Raw genomic sequence first — 20,469 nt, 5'->3', positions numbered from 1 at the left:
ACGTGGCAAGGTTATTATTTAAAGAAGACATTTGGTCCAATTAATAACCTAATCAGTACTGGATTAATGGTTAGTTATACTTATACATCATTTTCTTTAGTTTATTGATTTAGATTTGTTAATCTTAATTAGTTGAATTTGAATTACATGCATAAAATTAGACCCATTTTTTAGCTTCTGATTTGTTTTTTTTTTATAAAAGAAATAAATTGGCGAATTCTTTTAATTTGAAACAAAGTACAAAGCTGTCGTCGTCCTCTTCGACGTTGCCAATTCTTTACTTCTTTCTTTCCAGTTACCTCGACTCCTCTGTTCGACAAGCTTCGGAGATCGCATCATCCCTTGCTTCCTCTCTTTCTCGTCTGCTGGATCCGGTGGAGTTCCCCTTCCCCTGACTCATGGCGAGGCATTACGACAGCAACCCCTTCGACGAGGAGGACGTCAACCCTTTCTCAGTGAGTTGGCTTTGTTTCCATCGTTCCTTCTCGTCTAACTTCTGCTACGAATTTTCTTGTTTGATGAGTTGCTGGATCTGATGTGACTGCGTCCTTTGTTTTGTTTTGGGCAGATTACTCTCTCTTGTTGATTCTCGTGATTAGTTAGTTCTGAGGGCGGTTTCGATTTCTCTATCTAGGGTTGCTGTTAGGTCAAAAGTTAGTTTTTTTAGTTGTTATCGTCTATTTCAGTGCAACGAATTTTTTGTTTCCATGAATGATTTTTTAGCTCGATTTAGTGCTAGCGCTATAAGATTCGTAATGTATGATGAATAATTGTTTGAGTCGTAATTCTTGACTCCAATTTGAGTACTTGTATAACACGTAGATCAGGGAAGATGCTAATTTGTTGGCTTTTACCTCGTGACCTTGGACTGTCTACAGTCTATACGCAAAGATTTTCCCGCATCAGTTACTGCAAAAAGAATTATTATTACTGCCAACTATCTATATAGTAAAGTGCTAACTAAATGCTGTATTAGGCTATCGCAAGATCCAATAATTTTCTATTGATGCAGGTTATATGTCTAATCATACTCTTTATTTTCTAGTTAAAATGACATTGAATTTCGTCTGGAACAGTTTATCCACATAATTGATATTATACAATTTCTCTTTCAGAAGAGAGCACTTCTCAGTTCTCAGTGAAGCTTTGTTCACTGGCATTTGTCTGGCAGTGATGTAAATCATACATTGCTAAATGCATAATGTCAGGCATTTTAGCTAGATTCAGTAATCTTCTCCATTTCTGCACCTGCATACATATGTTTGCATGTGTTAATTTTCTAATGAAAATGGCATTTAACGCATAGGTGTTAGGCACAGCAGGATTGTACCACTATAAAAGAAAATAAACAAATCACAGGTTGATAGCACAATATGATAGTACTACTATAAGATAAAATAAACAAATTACAGGTCAAGCACTCAAAAGACACCAACTTTAAACAGATTCAATGAAGTCCAGTCTCCATTCATAGGCGAAGGAACCCAATTTAGAAGGAAAAAAATTAAATCAAACTTAACAAAATTTTTACTTGTGGGAAGATTACTGATTTTGGGAATATTCTGGTTGGTTCTATAAAAATTCTTCAAATTGTTATTTGACTCAACCAATTTGAAGTGAAGCACTATCATAGAGATAACTATCTGAATTTCACCTTGATAGTCAGGGTTATCATAGCTTGAAAACTTATAGTAATTTTAGTGAAGGTTCATTCTAAACTAAAATAACTATGATCAAGATATCCTTTATGTACTTTGATATAGTTTATTATTGGAATCACAAATGAAGAGTTTATCTTCTCAATGGCACCAACTTAGTTTTGGTAAAAACATTTTTACTATTATTTTTTGATTATTATTTTCAAGTTATTCTCATTCACTAATTTAATATTCAACTCTCCAGAATTCAGCTAGTGTTCCTCCTGCATTAAATTCAAGGTTAACACCACTCTCTCCTGAACCTGCTGATTTCTACAATGACCGTGGTCTTGGTGCAACAATTGATATTCCTATGGATACAACAAAGGTACAAAGAGATGATGTAATTTTCGCTGAGTCATATTAACAATAAGATCAAACTAATCCATTGTTACTTTTGTGGGTTTGTTCATAAGGGACAAGTTATTGAGCTCCTTGCCATAAGCTTGTTTGCCTTTCAAATTTTCAAACAGACTCTTGTGCGTGTGTCTGTGAGGAGTTACCTCATCCAAGACAACACTGCATGTACAATGCTGGTGGTTTTTGCCAGATTGTATTGAATGATTGCATTTGCTTGCTTAGTAGCAACCCTTTTATATAGAGCATTTTACATCATTATAGGTTTTGAGAGAAAACAAATATATCTTTGACCTTTCCATTTTAAATTGCAAAGAGGGATATTGAAAAGAAATACAAATTAGAAAGCCCCAAGTTGTTCGCATTTGTCTGAGTAACCATTAACATTATTTTTCTTTCGTTGCGTGGATGCTTTGATCTAAGTTTATCTTTAACCGCTCTTGATGGAAATCACACGGACTTGATTGCATTATCAGCATAGTAACCATATGCTATAAGGAAAGTAACTTTGTTGGTATTATAATTTATATTGGCTATTGTATTCTGGAGTTTCTGTGGGATTTTAGTTATTTAATATTCCTGCATTTATCGTATGATGTAGGATCTCAAGAAAAGGGAGAGGGAATTGCAGGTCAAGGAAGAAGAGCTAAGTAGGAGGGAAAAGGTACATCCTTGACTGAAATGCTTCTACATACTATTTATGTAAATACTCCTCAAACTTAGTTTGCCTAATGCCTTCCTTTCTCATTCTGTCTTTTTATAGTCAATTATAAACGTAAATATGAAATATGTTATGATCCAACAAAATTTTTCCATCACACTTGTAATTTTATCCTTTATTTTAATTTATATATGTGCTCTTATGTTATCATGCTATTTTTTTTGGTGGGTGGTTTTATTTTTCACTAATTTCGCTGATACTTTTCTGCTTTGGGATCATATATTACTTGTTGAATTACAAATCTAAAAATTAGGCCCCTTTTTTTTTACCAACTTAAGCTTTAGGATATATTATCATCAGTGGTCTTAACATTTGTCATAAGTCAATATTATTCTTATAATATTTTCTCTTGTTTAATCACTCATCATGGGACTGTTTATGCAAATCTTCTGTATTTTTTGGCTTGGACTTTTTCCAAAGTAATCCCATGATTTAAGTTTAGTCAAATTTTACAGTGAGGGTGAGATTAAACCATAAATCTAAAATTGAGTTCCTTCCTAACAAAAGCTTTGGTAAGTAATCACTTAGTCAAATCTTAACAAGTTATACCTGATTACTTGTTGAGATTAATTTGTGTAGATTAATGTTGATCAAGATTGGGAAAATTTGTAGTTCTACTCTTTGATGATTGCTGTTTTATCATAATTTTGCATCACAGCTTTCTCCTATTCTCATTTTTTTCTGCCATGTAGGAACTTAAACGTAGAGAAGATGCTGCAGCACGAGGTAACACTTTCGTCGTCTCCTGTTTTCTGATGGATTGGTTTTTATATTTTATTTTAAACCACATTTTAATAAAGATGAGGTGATCTTTTCATTGGCAGCTGGTATCACTATCGAGGAAAAAAATTGGCCACCATTCTTTCCCATTATTCATCATGATATTGCAAATGAGATACCCATCCACTTGCATAGATTGCAGTATTTTGCGTTTGCATCCTTGCTAGGTATGCTTTGGGTTCTACTCTTTGATATGTTCTATTTAGGCATCGTCTGGCTTCACTTATGCTGCAAAACTATTATTACAGAGCAAGAAATAAGTCTGATACCATCATGGTATAATATTCATTTTTCTTCTTTTATGTTCGTGAGTTTTGATTTTTTTTGTCTCAGAATTGTGCCACATATCAAGCCTTGCTCAGTTAGGGAATGATTAATAGTCATTTAACATTTTAGCATATGCCTATCATCAACTACCTAAAGTGGTTGGAATGAAATCTAATTGCGAATTGATGGCACAATACTGCAGACTGCTTGAGTGCTTGGCAGATTCTGTATGCATTCTTGTGGATAATATCCAAAATTTTCTTGATGCAATTTTTTTGCTCTATGATCTATGCTCTATGCATGTTATTTAGTTTAGATATGTTCACTTTCTTGTGCTATTTTTCATTTGCAAGCTGCAACTTAATGGCCACCAAGGTTTTTGACAACTCAAACTTGTGATTCTTGAAAGCACATATGCACCTGATTGTTTCCTCTCTGAAGTTATTGTGCAACCGTATCTTATATTGCTCCTATGATATTTGGCCTGGACGAAGGAATGGAAATTTTAGGAAAGTGAAATTGCTCAAATTTCTGTATGGATACTGGAAGAACCTTGGAATTAGGAATACCTGATTAGGCCACAAATAAAGAGAGTTACATTTTGGACCTCCACTATGATGCAGATGGCATGCTATGGAAAATGAACTTCTATATTATCTTAATTCTCAGCATGCATGCATTCAGGAAAGTCTACAGTTACTTAACTGGTTAAATGCTGAAGTCACAGGAAATCATATCCTATACAACCACTTGATTGATATGAAATGCAAATGAAATCAACAATGTAATTGGGTAGAATGACCCAGTCTGGTTATGCCCGCTAGATTGTCAACTTAGAATTTACTACTATGTCACGCCCACTATGATTGTCAATTTATTATTTGCAATATTATTATTAAATTCCAATCTTTTTAATTAACCTAGCAATTACATTCAACATAAGCAGAATGCCTCCGCTGCAAATTGGTATGCGTTGCTATGTCCTTTCTGTTTCAGGATTCTCTTTATTTGTGGGTAATCCCTGGTTTAAATTCTTCTTTTGATGTAAGTTACTCAAATTTTATATACTGTCTAGTACACATAGATATTTAGTGAAGTTGCTCCTTAAAAGGAAATTCCTTTTGACAGGTTAATCTTGTACTACTGAGTATAATGCCAATGTATTTTTGTCTCTATGTTCTTGAAAAGGTCTGTAGTTCAGCATTTTTCTTTTCTTGCAGGTTTAACTGCATGCCTATTTTGGAATATTATAGCTGTCACAGCAGCTTGGATTAAGGGAGAAGGTGTTGATGAAATTTGGTTTTTTCCTATGATTGACATGGTTGATTTGTGTAGTGAATCTTGTTATGTCAATGTTGCTGATTTTGTTTGACTTCTGGTTAGGTGCCACAATCTGGTTCCTTGCAATCATCTACTTCATTTCAGGCGTACCTGGAGCTTATGTATTGTGGTATAGACCTCTTTATCGTGCTATGAGGTACCATCCTTTAACAGATTTGCTTCTCAAGTAATTTTGTTCCCCTTGTAATTATAGTTTCACATCTGGGAATAATATCACTTGTAACATATTCCACGACACATTCATGCTTGTTAGCTACTTAACAAATTTGTTGAGTTTAAGATGGTTTATACCAGATGGGATAGCGATTATCCGAGGGCTATTGAATTTGTTGATTAACATACAAATACCGAAAGCAATCTTCTACAACCTGTTGATTCAAAGAAAATACTAGAAAATAAAAAAAATAAACGGTACTGCCGAAAATATTATTAAACTAAAAAACTTTCCTTACATCAATTAACAAGAAGCTTATATCGATCCAAAATCCTAACTTGTAAAAATTAGAAATTATCAAAAATACCCTAAGAACTAAAAAAACCTGAAAATTACTAAAAATTAAAATTTACTAAAAATAATAAAAAAAGATCCAACGAATCCTCCTGTACTGGGTTGAAAAAAACTCATCCTCGAATTTAGAGTAGTGCGAGGTGGTAGCATAGGAAGATTATTGGACATCAACTTGATAAAATCTACTGACAGCTAGTGAACTTTGAGAATTCTCATCGATCTGCTGACAAGCATGACACTGTGGACTGCTCTTGTCCATCTTCGTGTCCCTCAAACATTTCTCCACCAGCACCATGTATTTCTTGAACGGGCCCATGTTGAGTTGCTCAAATCTAGTTCAGGTGATCGTGGGGTAGAAGCCGATGAACTTAGAGGGCTTCTTGATCAAGTCTTTGAGGTGTCGTTTCTCAAGATATTCCACTTGATCCTCCTTGAGGAAAAGAGTTGTCTCTTTCGAGGTTCTTAACAAGTATATCATGAGTTTTGTTTTCATACCGAATATAATGTTGTAGGCACTCATACAGTTAAATGCAATTGCAAGAGCATGATAATAGATTATGATTTGAATATGATCAGGACTGAGAAATCTTTCATTCTGTTTCAATGCTTCGTGAAAATATTGTAGTGTATATTTTTGTTGGATTTAATATCCTTTAAGGTGGGCTCACATGTGATTTAAGAGACTTGCGATATCGAAACCCAATAAGTGATCTAACTTAAGGTTATTGGGTTTTGGGTTATTGGATGTGAGTTTAATGTGTAGAACCTTTTAGTCTAATCCGTTATTATCTATGGGCTGATACGGATTATATTCCTATGTAAAGGGGAGATCTCTAAGGGTTTAGGGCATCATCTTGACCTAGTTTCTTGTTCCCCATTGACAAGAAGTTTTTCGGCGCCGTCATCTCTTAAGCCCCTTGGAAGATCTTCTCTGTTTGCTTCCGTTTCTTCTTCCTCAAGATCTTCCAAACGATGCTAAAGGACAAAAACATGGACTCTTCAATCAAGTTCTTTATCTATTATGCTTTCTTATATTATGCCATGTTTACGACATAACTAGATCTTGATTAGTTTATTCTCTTTTGATTTATTTGTTCTTAGAAATCATGAGGTCTCTATCAATTGGTACCAGAGCCACAAGTTCTGTTTCGTCGTTCTCATTGGCACTAAAGTTTAAGTTTTTCGTCAATTTGTTATTTGTATGCTAGATTAAGTTTTCCTAGTAATACCTGAGTTGCTGACCAACAACAACAACAACCAAGCCTTTTCCCACTAGGTGGGGTCGGCTGTATGAATCCTTTTACGTCATTGAGCTCTATCTCCTATTATATCATTATCTATATTTAAATCAATTTTATCTTGTTTTATTGTTGCTAACCAAGTCTTTTTTGGTCTTCCTCTTCCTCGTTTGATATGCATGTTTATCATAGTTTCACATCACCTAACTGGAGCATTTATTGGTCGTCTAAGTACATGTCCGTACCATCTTAAACGTGTCTCTCGAAGTTTTTTCTCAATAGATGCAACTCCGACTTTGTCTCTAATGCTCTCATTTCTTATTTTATCCATCTTCGTATGTCCACACATCCACCTTAACATCCTCATCTCTGCAACTCTCATCTTCTGCTCATGTGCTCGAGTCATAGCCCAACATTCAGCTCCATATAACATAGCAGGTCTAACTGCGGTTTTATAGAACTTACCTTTAAGTTTAAGAGGTACTTTACGGTCACATAAAACACTCGACGCTCCTCTCCATTTCACTCATCCTGCTTGTATTCTATGTAAGACATTTCTCTCAATCCCTCCATCATTTTGTACAAATGATCCTAAATATTTAAATCTCTCAGTTCCGGGCAACTTGTACTCTCCTATCTTAACAGTTGTTTCATTACTTCTAATATTGCTAAACTTAAATTTCATATATTCTGTCTTTAATCTACTAAGTTTAAAACATTTTCCTTCTAGTATTTCCCTCCAAGATTCTAGCTTAGCATTTACTCCTTCACGTGTCTCATCTACCAAAATAATATCATCTGCAAACAACATGCACCACGGTACTGTGTCTTGAATGTGCGCAGTGAGTTCGTCCATAATTAGTGTAAAAAGATAGGGACTTAGAGCTGATCCTTGATGTAACCCTATCTTTATTGGAAATGCTTCAGTTACTTCGCCTGAAGTCTTTACTCTAGTCGTTACATCCTCAAACATATCCTTAATTAGTTCAATATATGTTACGCTAACACCTCTCTTTTCTAAAATTCTCCGGACTCTATCATAAGCTTTTTCTAAGTCAATGAATGCCATGTGTAGATCTTGTTTTTACTCCCGATATTTTTCAATTAATTGTCTAAGAAAATGTATAGCTTCTATTATCGACCTTCCAGGCATGAACCCAAATTGATTTTCTGTTACTGTAGTCTCTTTAATCTTTTTTTTATTACTTTTTCCCAAAGTTTCATAGTATGACTCATTAGTTTAATACCCCTATAGTTTGCACAATTTTGTACGTCTCCCTTATTCTTATATAAGGGAACTAGAGTACTTATCCTTCATTGATCAGACATTTTTTTCTTTTTCAATATCATGTTAAATAATTTTGTAAGTCATTCAATACCTTGTTTCCCTAAGCACTTCCATACCTCTATCGGAATATCATCTGGTTCAACGACTTTTTCATTATGCATCTCACTTAAAATTGTTTTACTTCTGAAGTTTGATCGTTGAAAAATTATGTAAGAGAAAATCTAGGATAACGTTGTTTTTATGGTTTTCATATTTTCCATGAAGAACAATACATTTTCCATGAAAAATACGAAGAACGGCTATTACCGCTACCGTTTCTCCAAAGAAAACCATTGTATGAAAATTAGGGTTGACGACATGCCTTCTTTTTTTTTAAAGAAAAAAAATTACATAATACCGTTTCAAGAAACAGTGCAAACAAAAAACAATATTGTTTCAATACGAAACAATGTTTCATGCGGAAAAAACGAAACAGTGTTTCATGCTTAAAAAAAGCTGTTTTCATTACTGTTTCAACGTAAACAATGCAAAGAAAAAAAAACTTAATGCAATGATTAAGTTTATTGTATTAAACGTTTTTTTCCCTCTTAGCACTATTGCAACGTGAAATCGTATTAAACTTTAAAAAAAAAACAGTGTTAGTGTTTTAAAAAAATGCATTAAATACATTTTAATGCAATGATTAAGAGATTAAATAGTATTAAATGATGCTATTTAATTATAGAACTTAAAGGAAGTTTACGTTTCTTAAGGAAAGGTTCTATAATAATCATGTAGTCGCATACAATAGACTTTCAAATCGATTGGGATAATTAATTGGATCATACCAATCGATTACTATAAGGTATCAATCAATTAATAAGCCTAATTTTGTGTTGTTAAGGTTGATTAAGTAATTTCTGTTCGAATTAAGTTCCTCCTACTAAGTTGAACTAATGTGTCGGCTCAAAGGAAGACATTTTAGATAGTTTTAGTGCATTTTGTGTTGGTAGACGTATATTTATGCTAAGAATAATCGACCCAAAGGAATGTTACTTTTATGCCAGATATATGCACAAGGTAGCTTACAACTATGGAACGAAAATATTATTTTGTTCAGATCATGCACAAATATATCGGCCCTAAAGGAAGACATATTATGTGGTTGATTAAGGTTGTTGTGATCTATGAAATAAAATATAACTCATATAAAGTATCATATTATCTGCATATTAGAGAGTACGGCTAACAAATTGTATTTTAGTCTATAGAATAAAATACAATGTTGTATTTGGTATCTCATAGAGAGCCTATATATATGCGTTTAAAATTTTTTTATTTGCATAATTTTATATTATACATGTTCTTGACTTTAGTTAAATCGTGAGCTTAAATAATTTTTCTTTTTGATTTCAATGCAATCTGTAACTGCCAGTATTAATAACATCCAACATTAATTGGTTCAAATTTGGCTAAATGGAAAGAATACGTGATCGTAGTCTTAGGCTGCATGGACTTAGACTATGCATTGAGGAATGATTGCCCTACACCTTTGACCAGTGCTAGCACTATAGAGGGCTGAATTTCACCTCTAGGAGAAATCAAATCGCATGTGCCTGAGTATCATGAGATTTTCCATACTGACACCAATAAAGGGCTCAATAACAGAGGGAAAAGATGCTAGGAGTTTTTTGGACCAATTGGTAGATTGATTCTCTTCAAATGAAAAGGTCGAGATTACCACACTTCTTGCGAAGTTGGTAACCATGCGGTACAATGGTAAAGAAAATATAAGGGAGTATATTATGTAGATGTCCAATATAGTGACAAGTCTGACAGCACTAAAACTCAATATGTTTGATGGTATGTTAGTGCATTTCGTCTTGATGTCTGCCTGCACGGTTCACTGCTTTTAAGATATCATATAATACTCAAAAGGAAAAGTGGACATTGAATGAGCTCATTGCTCAATGCGTGCAAGAGGAGGAAAGACTAAATATTAAGACATCCGAGAGTGCTCACTTAGTATCTGGTTCTCAATGTACAAGCAAGTAGCGAAAGAGGATCAATAACAAAGGAAAGGGAAAGCAAACTGCAGATTCTGGAGGCAATAACCATAAGGAGCACAAGAAACAGGATACGGAATCTACTTATTTCTTTTGCAGGAAGAAAGGTCATATGAAGAAAGACTGCCTCAAGTATGCATATGTAAAGAAGGGTAAACCTCTCAATTTTGTTAGTTCATAAGTCAATTTAGCTATTGTATCCACTTACATTTGGTGGATAGATACCAATGCTACTACTCACATAAGTGTCATTATGTAGGGTTGTCTAAGGAGCTGACTTTCGCTTGATGATAAAAGATACATCTATACAAGAAATGAAAAAAAAGACTAAAGTTGAGTCGATTAATGTTTTTAGGCTTTGTTTAGGAACCAATGTCCTTTTGGATTTAGAAATACATGATGATATAGTAGGAGATAGAGCTCAATGGCGTAAAATGATTTATACAGCCGACCCCACCTAATGGGAAAACGTTTGGTTGTTGATGTTGTATTTATTGTACTGTCTTTTCGACGGAATTTAATTTCAATTTCTTGTTTGGACAGATTAGGTTATTCTTGTTCATTTAGAAATAGATTTTTCAGTATTTTCTTTAATTCAGTGATGGTTGGCAATGATTTCTTGGTTGATAAGCTTTAATAATTGAACATTTTTACTTCTACGGTTGATAACGTAATAATGCATAATATAGCTACGAAACATAAATTGACCGACGAAAATTCTTCTATATTGTGGCATAGACATTTAGAACATATATACAAGCAACGCTTAGAACAGTATGTCACATAGAATTCTCGATTCCCTTGACAGGTTAGACTTTAATGTTTGCATAGAGTGTGTTAAGGGGAAAGCTATTAACAAAAGGAACAAGGGAGCTAGCCGTTATAGTGACGTTTTAGAGCTAATACATACGGACATTTGTAGACCATTTCCTAAGACATATTGGATTGGACACACATACTTTATTAGCTTTATAGATGACTATTCCAGATTTGACTATCTGTACCTTACTCATAAGAAGTTGCAATCTTTAGACATGTTTAAAATTTTCAAAGCCGAAGTTGAACTTTAACTAGGTAAGAAAAATAAAATTGTTCGGTCCGACCGTGACGGTGAATATTACGGTCGATGTGATGGATTAGGTGAACAACGTCTAGGACCTTTTGCGAATTTTTTTGCTGAGTGTGAGATTGTGCCTTATTATACCATGCCTGGTACTAAACGTCGCAATCGTACCCTAAAAGACATGGTAAAAAGTATGGTGACTTTCACTTCTTTACCAGAGTCTACGTAGGGTGAAACACACAAAACTGCAGTTACCTACTTAATAAAGTTCCTAGTAAGGCAGTAACTAAAATCCCATTTGAGATGTGGACGGGTAGGAAGCCTAGCATTAGGCATTTACACGTGTGGGGTTGTCCGGCTGAAGCTAGGCCTTACAGGCCTAATGAAAGCAAACTGGATTCAAAAACGGTTAGTTGTAATTTTATAGGTTACTCTGAGAAGTTAAGACGGTATAGATTTTTTGATTCCTCTAATAAATCCTTCTTGGAAACAGGAAACGCTAAGTTGATTGAGGATAGTGGGAGCGATAAGATCAGGGAAGTATCTTTTGAGGAATGCGTTGGCAATCTTCCTATGGTCACTACTAGTGTGATCAATAGCGGTGTGGTTACCATACCACATATTATGGGTATCACACATCCAGTAAGCGTAGTGAACCAAGATATTTCCATGACATCTCTAATGTAATTGGAGGAGCCTGCCACTGAAATTGAATTATTACCTCATATTGATTAGCAAGTATCTCAATCACCTCAAACACAAGTACTTTTAAGGCGATTCACAAGGGAACGAAGAACCACGAATTCTCATGATTATGTTTATCTCCAAGAGCATGCTTTTGACATCTTTCCAAGAAGTCAAATAATGCTCTAACTTTAAAAGGTGGATTAACGCCATGCAAGAAGAGTTGAAGTCTATGAAAGAGAAAGATGTTTGGGAACTTGTCGAATTGCCTAAGGTAAGAAGAGTTGGGACTTTCGAGCCGCAAAAATCGCTTTTTGCGTTGCGAAAACCTCGAAGTCTTGCCACGGATCCGTGCGAAGATATATAAAATAAACCATGTACACGTTTCTAACCTAGATCTACCTTAGATTTACATGAATAAGAAGCGTTACCCTTGTTGCGAAGCCCTTCGCTTATCCCGCTCGTCCAAAAGATGGCCGGATCTCAAGAGTGTCAAGCGTACACTCCTCTATACGTATCCACACGGACAATAGGTGAAGAAAAACCACTTAGAGTGTGCTAGCACTCTTGGGTGGCTCGGCAATGGAGGAGAGGGAGAGAGCTAGAAGAGAAGAAGAATAATGAAGATGCCTTTCGAAAAATAAGAGTAAAATTGGCTTAAGTATTTTCATCTAATGAAAATACTTAATACTCATTAACTCCATTAATGAGCCTCATTAATGAGTCTTAATGAGTATTTAATGAATATTCATTCTTCATTAAATGACCATTTTGAAACTCCTCTTTTCATCATTTGAATCGAAATTTGAATTTAATATTCAAATTGAATTCATAATTCAATGAATGTCACCATTAATCATTGAATTCAAAATTTAATGAATATCATCATTAAGCCTCACTTGAGTCTAATTCAAGTCTAGCCTCACTTGAGTCTAACTCAAGTCTAACTCAATCGAGTCTTACTCAATTAATCTAATTTGGATTACTCTTAATCCAATTTGGTTCATCATATGAACCTAATCCTCTTGGTTCATCATATGAACCTAATTTCCATCTAATTGCCCTTTGTGTATGACCCTATAGGTTCTTGTAACGTTGGCAATGCTCCTAAACCCATTTAGAAGCATAAGTAATGAGCGGTATCTAGCAACACATCATTACTACCCAAGTTACAAGAATGTTGAGATCCAACATCACCATTGTGACTACTAATTGTGACTCTCACAAAATGTGACAATGTCCTTCTATCCTCGATACGTAGATCGATTAATCGAGACATGCGGCCATCCTCTAATCAATCTATGCTCTTGAACCCCAAGTAGACTCACTCTAATCAAATGAGCTTAATATCACATATCGACTCATTTGAATGGCCACGCACTTAGTGGTCTCACTCTATCAAGAATCGTGATGTCTCTCCATATAGGAGGGATGATCCCATCTACATCACTCACATCCCTCCGTAATTTGTTACATACCCAAGAATCGCTTTTATACCCACCCAATTATGGGTGACGTTGAGGAAACCAAAGTACGCGACTTATGTAGGGAACCATGGTGACTTCAGGTCAAAGGACTGATAGTCATACTAATAGTCACATGAGAAAGTATATGACACTCATATAACGATCCATGATACTTTCTCATGGCGGGTCATTCAGTATACATTCTCCAATGTATACTCATGTGTCAACTTGATATCTCTATATCCATGACTTGTGAGATCAAGTCATCGAGTTGACCTACATGCTAGTCTCATCGCATTAACATTGTCCCTGAATGTTGATACTTGACTAGGAATGATTAAGAGTAGTGTTCTCTATATCATCTCACTATCAATTCAACCAATTGATTGATATAGATAAGAACCTTTTACTTAAGAACACTATTATACTTAGTTATTTGACATCAATACAAGTAAGTATAATAACCATAAAGAAATGCTTTTATTAATATATAGGAATATGATACATCGAGTTCATACAACAATCATCATATGATTGACTCTAGGGCTCTAACTAACAATCTCCCACTAGCACTAGTGCCAATCAGTGTAGGCTCTAAGACCCAATGACCTAGTGTGACCATCAAGGGATCAGCGACGTTAGCCTCTGTGGGTACTCAGGAATCTTCACATCTCCTCTATCACGATCTCTCGAATGAGATGGAAGGCCATAGTATGTGTTTGGTCCAGCGAGGTTCCTTAGCTCACAGTAATTGCTCCATTGTTGTCAACAGAGCTCTATAGGATCGGCATGCTAGAACCACCCCAAGCTCAAGAATGAACTCATGGATCCAAATGCTCCTTCATACTCGACGCAACAATATACTCGGCCTCATTAGAATCAAGAATCGTGTCCTGTTCAACTCTTCCAAATTTTATAGCACCACCATTCAAGCAAAACACGAACCCAGATTGCGATCTATAATCATCCCGGTCAGTTTGGAACCCACATCACCGTAACCCTTTACAGCTAGCTCGCCATCGCCTCCAATATCAAGAAATATTCTTTAGTCCTTCTTAAGTACTTAAGAATATTTTTGACCACTATCTAGTGACGCTCACTGGATCCGATCGGTATCCGCTAGTCACGCCAAAGCATACGAAACATCGTGACGAGTACATGACGCATATTATGATCCCATGGTCAAGCATAAGGGATCTTATCCACGCGGTCTCTCCTCTCTAGAAGAGGGACTTTGAGTCTTCGAAAGACTCACACCACGTGACATCGGCAAACTTCTTGGAATTCTGCACGGCAAACCGTAGTAATACCGTCAATATATGATTTTGACTTAAGCAATCTCTTGATCATCTCTATAGATCTTTACGCCTGAATACACACCTAAGTCCTTCATTGAGAAACAATTCTCTAGCCAAGTTTTTACAGACTGCAGCAAAGGGATGTCATTTCCAATGAGTAGTATGTCATCCACATACAACACAAGGAAGACGACTGTGTTCCCAACAACCTTCTTATAGACATAGGGTTCATCTTCATTCTTGATAAAACCAAACTGTTTGATCGCATCATCGAATCGAAGATTCCAGCTCCGAGAACCTTGCTTTAGTCCATAAATGGACTTATGCAGCTTGCATACTTTGCCAGTATGCAGTGGATCTACAAAACTCTCAGGTTGTGTCATGTACACATTCTCGAGCAAGTTTCTATTCAGAAATGCGGTTTTGACATCCATTTGCCAGATCTCATAATCGTGGTATGCTGCAATAGCAAGCATGATCCGAATGGACTTAAACATCGCTACTGGAGAAAAAGTTTCATCATAGTCAATACCATGAATTTGCTTGAAACCTTTAGCTACCAAGCGACTCTTATAGGTAATAAGTCCATCCATGTCAGTCTTTCTTCTAAAGACCCACTTACACCCAATGGGTTTGACGCCTTCAGGTGGATCAACCAAAGTCTATACTTGATTGGTGTACATGGATTCCATCTCGGATCTTATGACCTCTAGCCATTTTTCAGAATCTGGTCTCATCACAGCTTCCTGATAGGAGACAGACTCATTCTCAACGAGCATAACATCATCATGGTCAGACAAGAGAAATGAGTATCTCTCAGGCTGACGACGTACCCTATCAGACCTGCGAAGAGGTAGGTCTACTTGAACTGGTTGTTGTTCCTCAACTCCTTGTGGAACAATCTCATCATCCACAATACTTTGTGGTTCCAGTTCAACTTCCATCAAGGCTTCAGTGTTATGGTCCATATCTTGAACTTCTTCAAGATCGAAGGTACTCCCACTAGTTTTTCTAGAAACAAAGTCCTTTTCTAGAAATACCCCAGTCTTAGCCACAAACACTTTGTGTTGACTGGGAATGTAAAAGTAATATCCCTTCGTTTCCTTGGGATATCTTATAAAATGGCACTTATCGAATTTGAGTCCCAGTTTGTCCGAGACTTGACGTCGAACGTAAGGCTCACAACCCCAAATCCTCATAAAAGACACCTGGACATATCTCCCAGTCCATATCCTATATGGTGTCTTTATCATAGCTTTGGATGGAACACGGTTAAGCGTGAAGGTTGTTGTATCTAGAGTATATCCCCAAAAGGATATAAGAAGATCTGTGTGACTCATCATAGATCGTATCATATCTAATAGGATACGATTCCTCCTTTCGGATACACCATTCCACTGTGGTGTTCAAGGAGGAGTGAGTTGGGATATAATCCCACACTCAGCTAGATAGTCACAAAACTCATGGCTAAGGTATTCTCCATCTCGATCTGATCGAAGTATCTTAATACTTTTGCCTAACTGGTTTTGTACTTTATTCTTGAATTCTTTGAACTTTTCAAAAGATTGTGATTTATGTGTCATGAGATACACATAACCATATCTACTGAAGTCATCAATAAATGTAATGAAGTACCTATAACCACCTCTGGCAGCGACATTGAAAGGGTCACATACATCACTATGTATAAGTCCTAACAAATCAGTCGCTCTTTCGCTGTGTCCACTAAAGGGAGTCTTGGTTATCTTGCCCAGTAGACATGACTCGCATGTCTCATATGATTCGAAATCAAATGAGTCCAGTAAATCATCTTTATGGAGCTGGGATAAGCGATTCTCATTTATATGACCTAAGCGACAATGCCAGAGATAGGTTCGGTTCATATCATTTGGCTTGAACCTTTTGGTACTTATGTTATAGATGGGGTTCTCTAAGTCTAGAATGTAGAGTCCGTTCATCAGAGGTGCACTAGTAGAACATATCTTTTAAATAAACAGAACAACATTTGTTCTTTATTACAAAAGAAAAGCCTTTCTTGTCCAAACAAGAGACTGAAATGATGTTCTTTGTAAGAGCAGACACATAACAACATTCTTCTAATTCTAGTACAAGTCCAGAGGGCAGAGATACATAGTAAGTTCCTACAAAGAATAAAGAAGAACTCGCTCTATCGCCTACCGTAGGTCCACCGCCTTCGTCAATGCCCGCTATTTCTCGACATTAGTATAAATGTGAGAAGCACATCCCAGATCCAACGCCCACGATGCGTAAATAGATAGATCGACTTTATAATATATATACCAAGTAAGTCTCACTTCTTCTTCTTAAGATCTTCCAGATATACTTCTAGCTTCTCTTCCAAAGGTCTTGCCCGACCGCAGTGGAAGCAGGTAGTATCCTTAGCAACCCTTCCTTTAGGTTTTAGTGCCTTGCCTTTGCCCTTGGCATGAGACTTTCCCTTACCTTTAGGCTTGCCCTTGCCTTTATGTTTTTGCACCATCAAAATGGAGTTGGGCTTTACCTTCTTAAGGTTGAGCTCAGCAGTTCTCAACATGTTAAGCAGCTCAGGCAGTGACTTATCAATTTCGTTCATGTTGTAATTCATGACAAATTGACTGTAGCTCTCTGGCAAGGATTGCAAGATCAAATCAGTGGCCAGCTCTTGGCCAAGTGGGAATCCCAACCTCTGTAGATTCTCTATGTATCCAATCATCTTGAGTACATATGGACCTTCGGGAGTCCCATCTTGCATCTTGCATCTTGCACTGAAACAGTGCCTTGGAGATCTCGAATCTCTCGTGCCTTGCTTATCCTTGATATAGTTGACGAAGATGTTCAACCATATCATAAGCAGTCATCAACTCTCATGTTGCTTATGAAACTCAGAGTTCATGGTCGCGAACATGAGACATTACACATCTAATGCATCATCTTGATGCTTCTTATAAGCATCTCGGACAGCTCGCATGGCAGTGGTAGGAGGTGCCTCGGGAATGGGCTGCTCCAGGACGTACAGTTTTCTTTCTTGTGGGAGAACGATTCTCAGATTCTTGTACCAGTCCAGGAAATTAACTCCATTGAGCTTGCCCTTATCAAGGACAGAATGCAGGGAGAAGATGTTCGTGTTTGTCGACATGGCAATCTACAACAGAAATAATGCAGAAAGTATTTAACATATTCCATTTATCATTTAATTAGGCCTTTAACTAAATGATGCTCCCATTGAATTATAGAGCCTTTGTAGAATCAAGTTATGGATGTGGTCAAACCACACTACTAGATTCTTATCAATTAGCTATAATTTTCATGGGACAAGATCCACATTATACTACGCCTTGAGTTAGCTTTGGCTAAATCGCCCAAGACTTAGTATGATCGGTAGATAACGAATTATCAATTACATCTCTATACAACTCTTGTTTATAGGATTAAAAATCTCATTTATATTAAAACTTGAGTTAGCTTTGGCTAAATCGGCCAAGATTTAGTATAAATGTGATTTTTATCCTATCGTCCAACCGTTGGAAAATGCCTATAGTTTTACTCGATCCAATTGAGTTAACTAGTTATGCTCAATCTAATTGAGTTTGTACTCACCCAAGCATTGATAGGCGGGACCAAGGTTGTCCCTCCGCACCCTACCAAGATAATATGCGTTGCTCTGCTTTGACAGATTCAACAACAATAAATGATCGAGGTAGTGATGGGTATCAAAACTTGGTAGGCATATCGAGTTGATTTGATTAAGATCTAATCTAATCGTGGATTCATATCTTATACACATCAAGGCACTAATTATCGTACATTATCATGCATCACATACACAAGCAATGATAGATAACTAATTATTTTGTAATGAGGTCATGACCCAACTACGATCTTTTCATGCCAATGAAAAATCGGATGGTCAACCTAGAGTCAACGACTTCTTCAAGCGCCTCCCTTTGACCGCCATGTGTTGAAATCATCCTCCTCGTAACTCCTTCTTGAGTGGACCTTTAACCGCTTCATTTTGTACATTACAAATGTGAAACTCGAGTTACATTCGAGTCTAAATTCTATTTACAACAAGAATATAAAAGAGAAGGTACGACGCGCAGGTCGCATATCAATACAACACGCACAACACAAAAATGGCGTGCAGGCCATATTATGAATTATAACATATTTTAACCAATCATATTAGGGTTTTTGGGCCATGACCATCACAAAATCACACATAATTCTAAATTATGTATTTTATATAAATTTCTATAATTTTACTACTGATTTTATGGATTTTATGAGTCACAACTTCCCGGCGGTCCCGTTTAGCGGTTTTCGGGCGCGATCGCGGGATAATGCCCCTTGCGGGGTTAGGGGCAGCGCCCCTTCTTGCGAAATGAATATCGCGAGTGTCCCATCTTGATCTAACAGCGCCTTAAGCCGCTGTCCCAAAATGATTTGGGCGAGACCTTGTCGTTTCGGAAGGTTTTTCTCGATAGTCGAAGCCTACAAGTGTCCAAGCACTTGTTGCTTCGCTTCTACGAGAAAAATACTCACAAAATCTATAAAAATAGCAAACTTACAGAAACTTACAGATTTGAAATATTTTCATAAAAATGAAATATAAACTTGTACATGCTTCGCACGTGGCTCTGATACCACTGTTGGGACTTTCGAGTCGCAAAAATCGCTTTTTGCGTTGCGGAAACCTCGAAGTCTTGTCACGGATCCGTGCGAAGATATATAAAATAAACCATGTACATGTTTCTAACCTAGATCTACCTTAGATCTACATGAATAAGAAGTGTTACCCTTGTTGCGAAGCCCTTCGCTTATCCCGCTCGTCCAAAAGATGGCCGGATCTCGAGAGTGTCAAGCGTACACTCCTCTATACGTATCCACATGGACAATAGGTGGAGAAAACCCAATTACAGTGTGCTAGCACTCTTGGGTGGCTCGGCAATGGAGGAGAGGGAGAGAGCTAGAAGAGAAGAAGAATAATGATGATGCCTTTCGAAAAATAAGAGTAAAATTGACTTAAGTATTTTCATCTAATGAAAATACTTAATGCTCATTAACTCCATTAATGAGCCTCATTAATTAGTCTTAATGAGTATTTAATGAATATTCATTCTTCATTAAATGGCCATTTTGAAACTCCTCTTCTCTTAATAATTTGAATCGAAATTTGAATCTAATATTCAAATTGAATTCATAATTCAATGAATGTCACCATTAATCATTGAATTCAAAATTTAATGAATATCATCATTAAGCCTCACTTGAGTCTAATTCAAGTCTAGCCTCACTTGAATCTAACTCAATCGAGTTTTATTCAATTAATTTAATTTGGATTACTCTTAATCCAATTTGGTTCATCATATGAACCTAATCCTCTTGGTTCATCATATGAACCTAATCTCCATCTAATTGCCCTTTGTGTGTGACCCTATAGGTTCTTGTAACGTTGGCAATGCTCCTAAATCCATTTAGAAGCATAAGTAATGAGCGGTATCTAGCAACACATCATTACTACCCAAGTTACAAGAATGTTGAGATCCAACATCACCATTGTGACTACTAATTGTGACTCTCACAATATGTGACAATGTCCTTCTATCCTTGACATGTAGATTGATTAATTGAGACATAGACCGTGTCATCCTCTAATCAATCTATGTCTTGAATCCCAAGTAGACTCACTCTAATCAAATGAGCTTAATATCACATA

At 36.3% G+C, this 20,469-nt stretch overlaps 1 protein-coding gene across 2 annotated transcripts in view; it reads left to right on the top strand.

Moving 5' to 3' along the window:
• The first annotated feature begins 248 nt into the window (after window positions 1–248).
• LOC122056247 (secretory carrier-associated membrane protein 2-like) overlaps window positions 249–20,469 on the top strand; it is a 42,506-nt gene continuing 22,285 nt past the window's right edge. Inside the window, exons 1-7 of one of the 2 annotated variants that reach the window (XM_042618099.1) lie at window positions 249–455; window positions 1,903–2,025; window positions 2,656–2,718; window positions 3,468–3,501; window positions 3,600–3,722; window positions 5,043–5,105; window positions 5,206–5,299. In XM_042618099.1, coding sequence (XP_042474033.1) covers window positions 399–455; window positions 1,903–2,025; window positions 2,656–2,718; window positions 3,468–3,501; window positions 3,600–3,722; window positions 5,043–5,105; window positions 5,206–5,299 — 557 coding nt within the window. In that variant the 5' untranslated portion in view covers window positions 249–398. Of the gene's footprint in view, window positions 456–1,902; window positions 2,026–2,655; window positions 2,757–3,467; window positions 3,502–3,599; window positions 3,723–5,042; window positions 5,106–5,205; window positions 5,300–20,469 lie in introns of those variants that run through there. The other variant, XM_042618100.1, reaches the window with a different exon arrangement.

This window comes from Zingiber officinale, chromosome 3B, assembly GCF_018446385.1.
Source record: "Zingiber officinale cultivar Zhangliang chromosome 3B, Zo_v1.1, whole genome shotgun sequence".
NCBI classification, from domain to species: domain Eukaryota; kingdom Viridiplantae; phylum Streptophyta; class Magnoliopsida; order Zingiberales; family Zingiberaceae; genus Zingiber; species Zingiber officinale.
The sequence above is the reverse complement of the archived record's forward strand: the minus strand, read 5'-3'. Positions and strand labels throughout refer to the sequence as shown.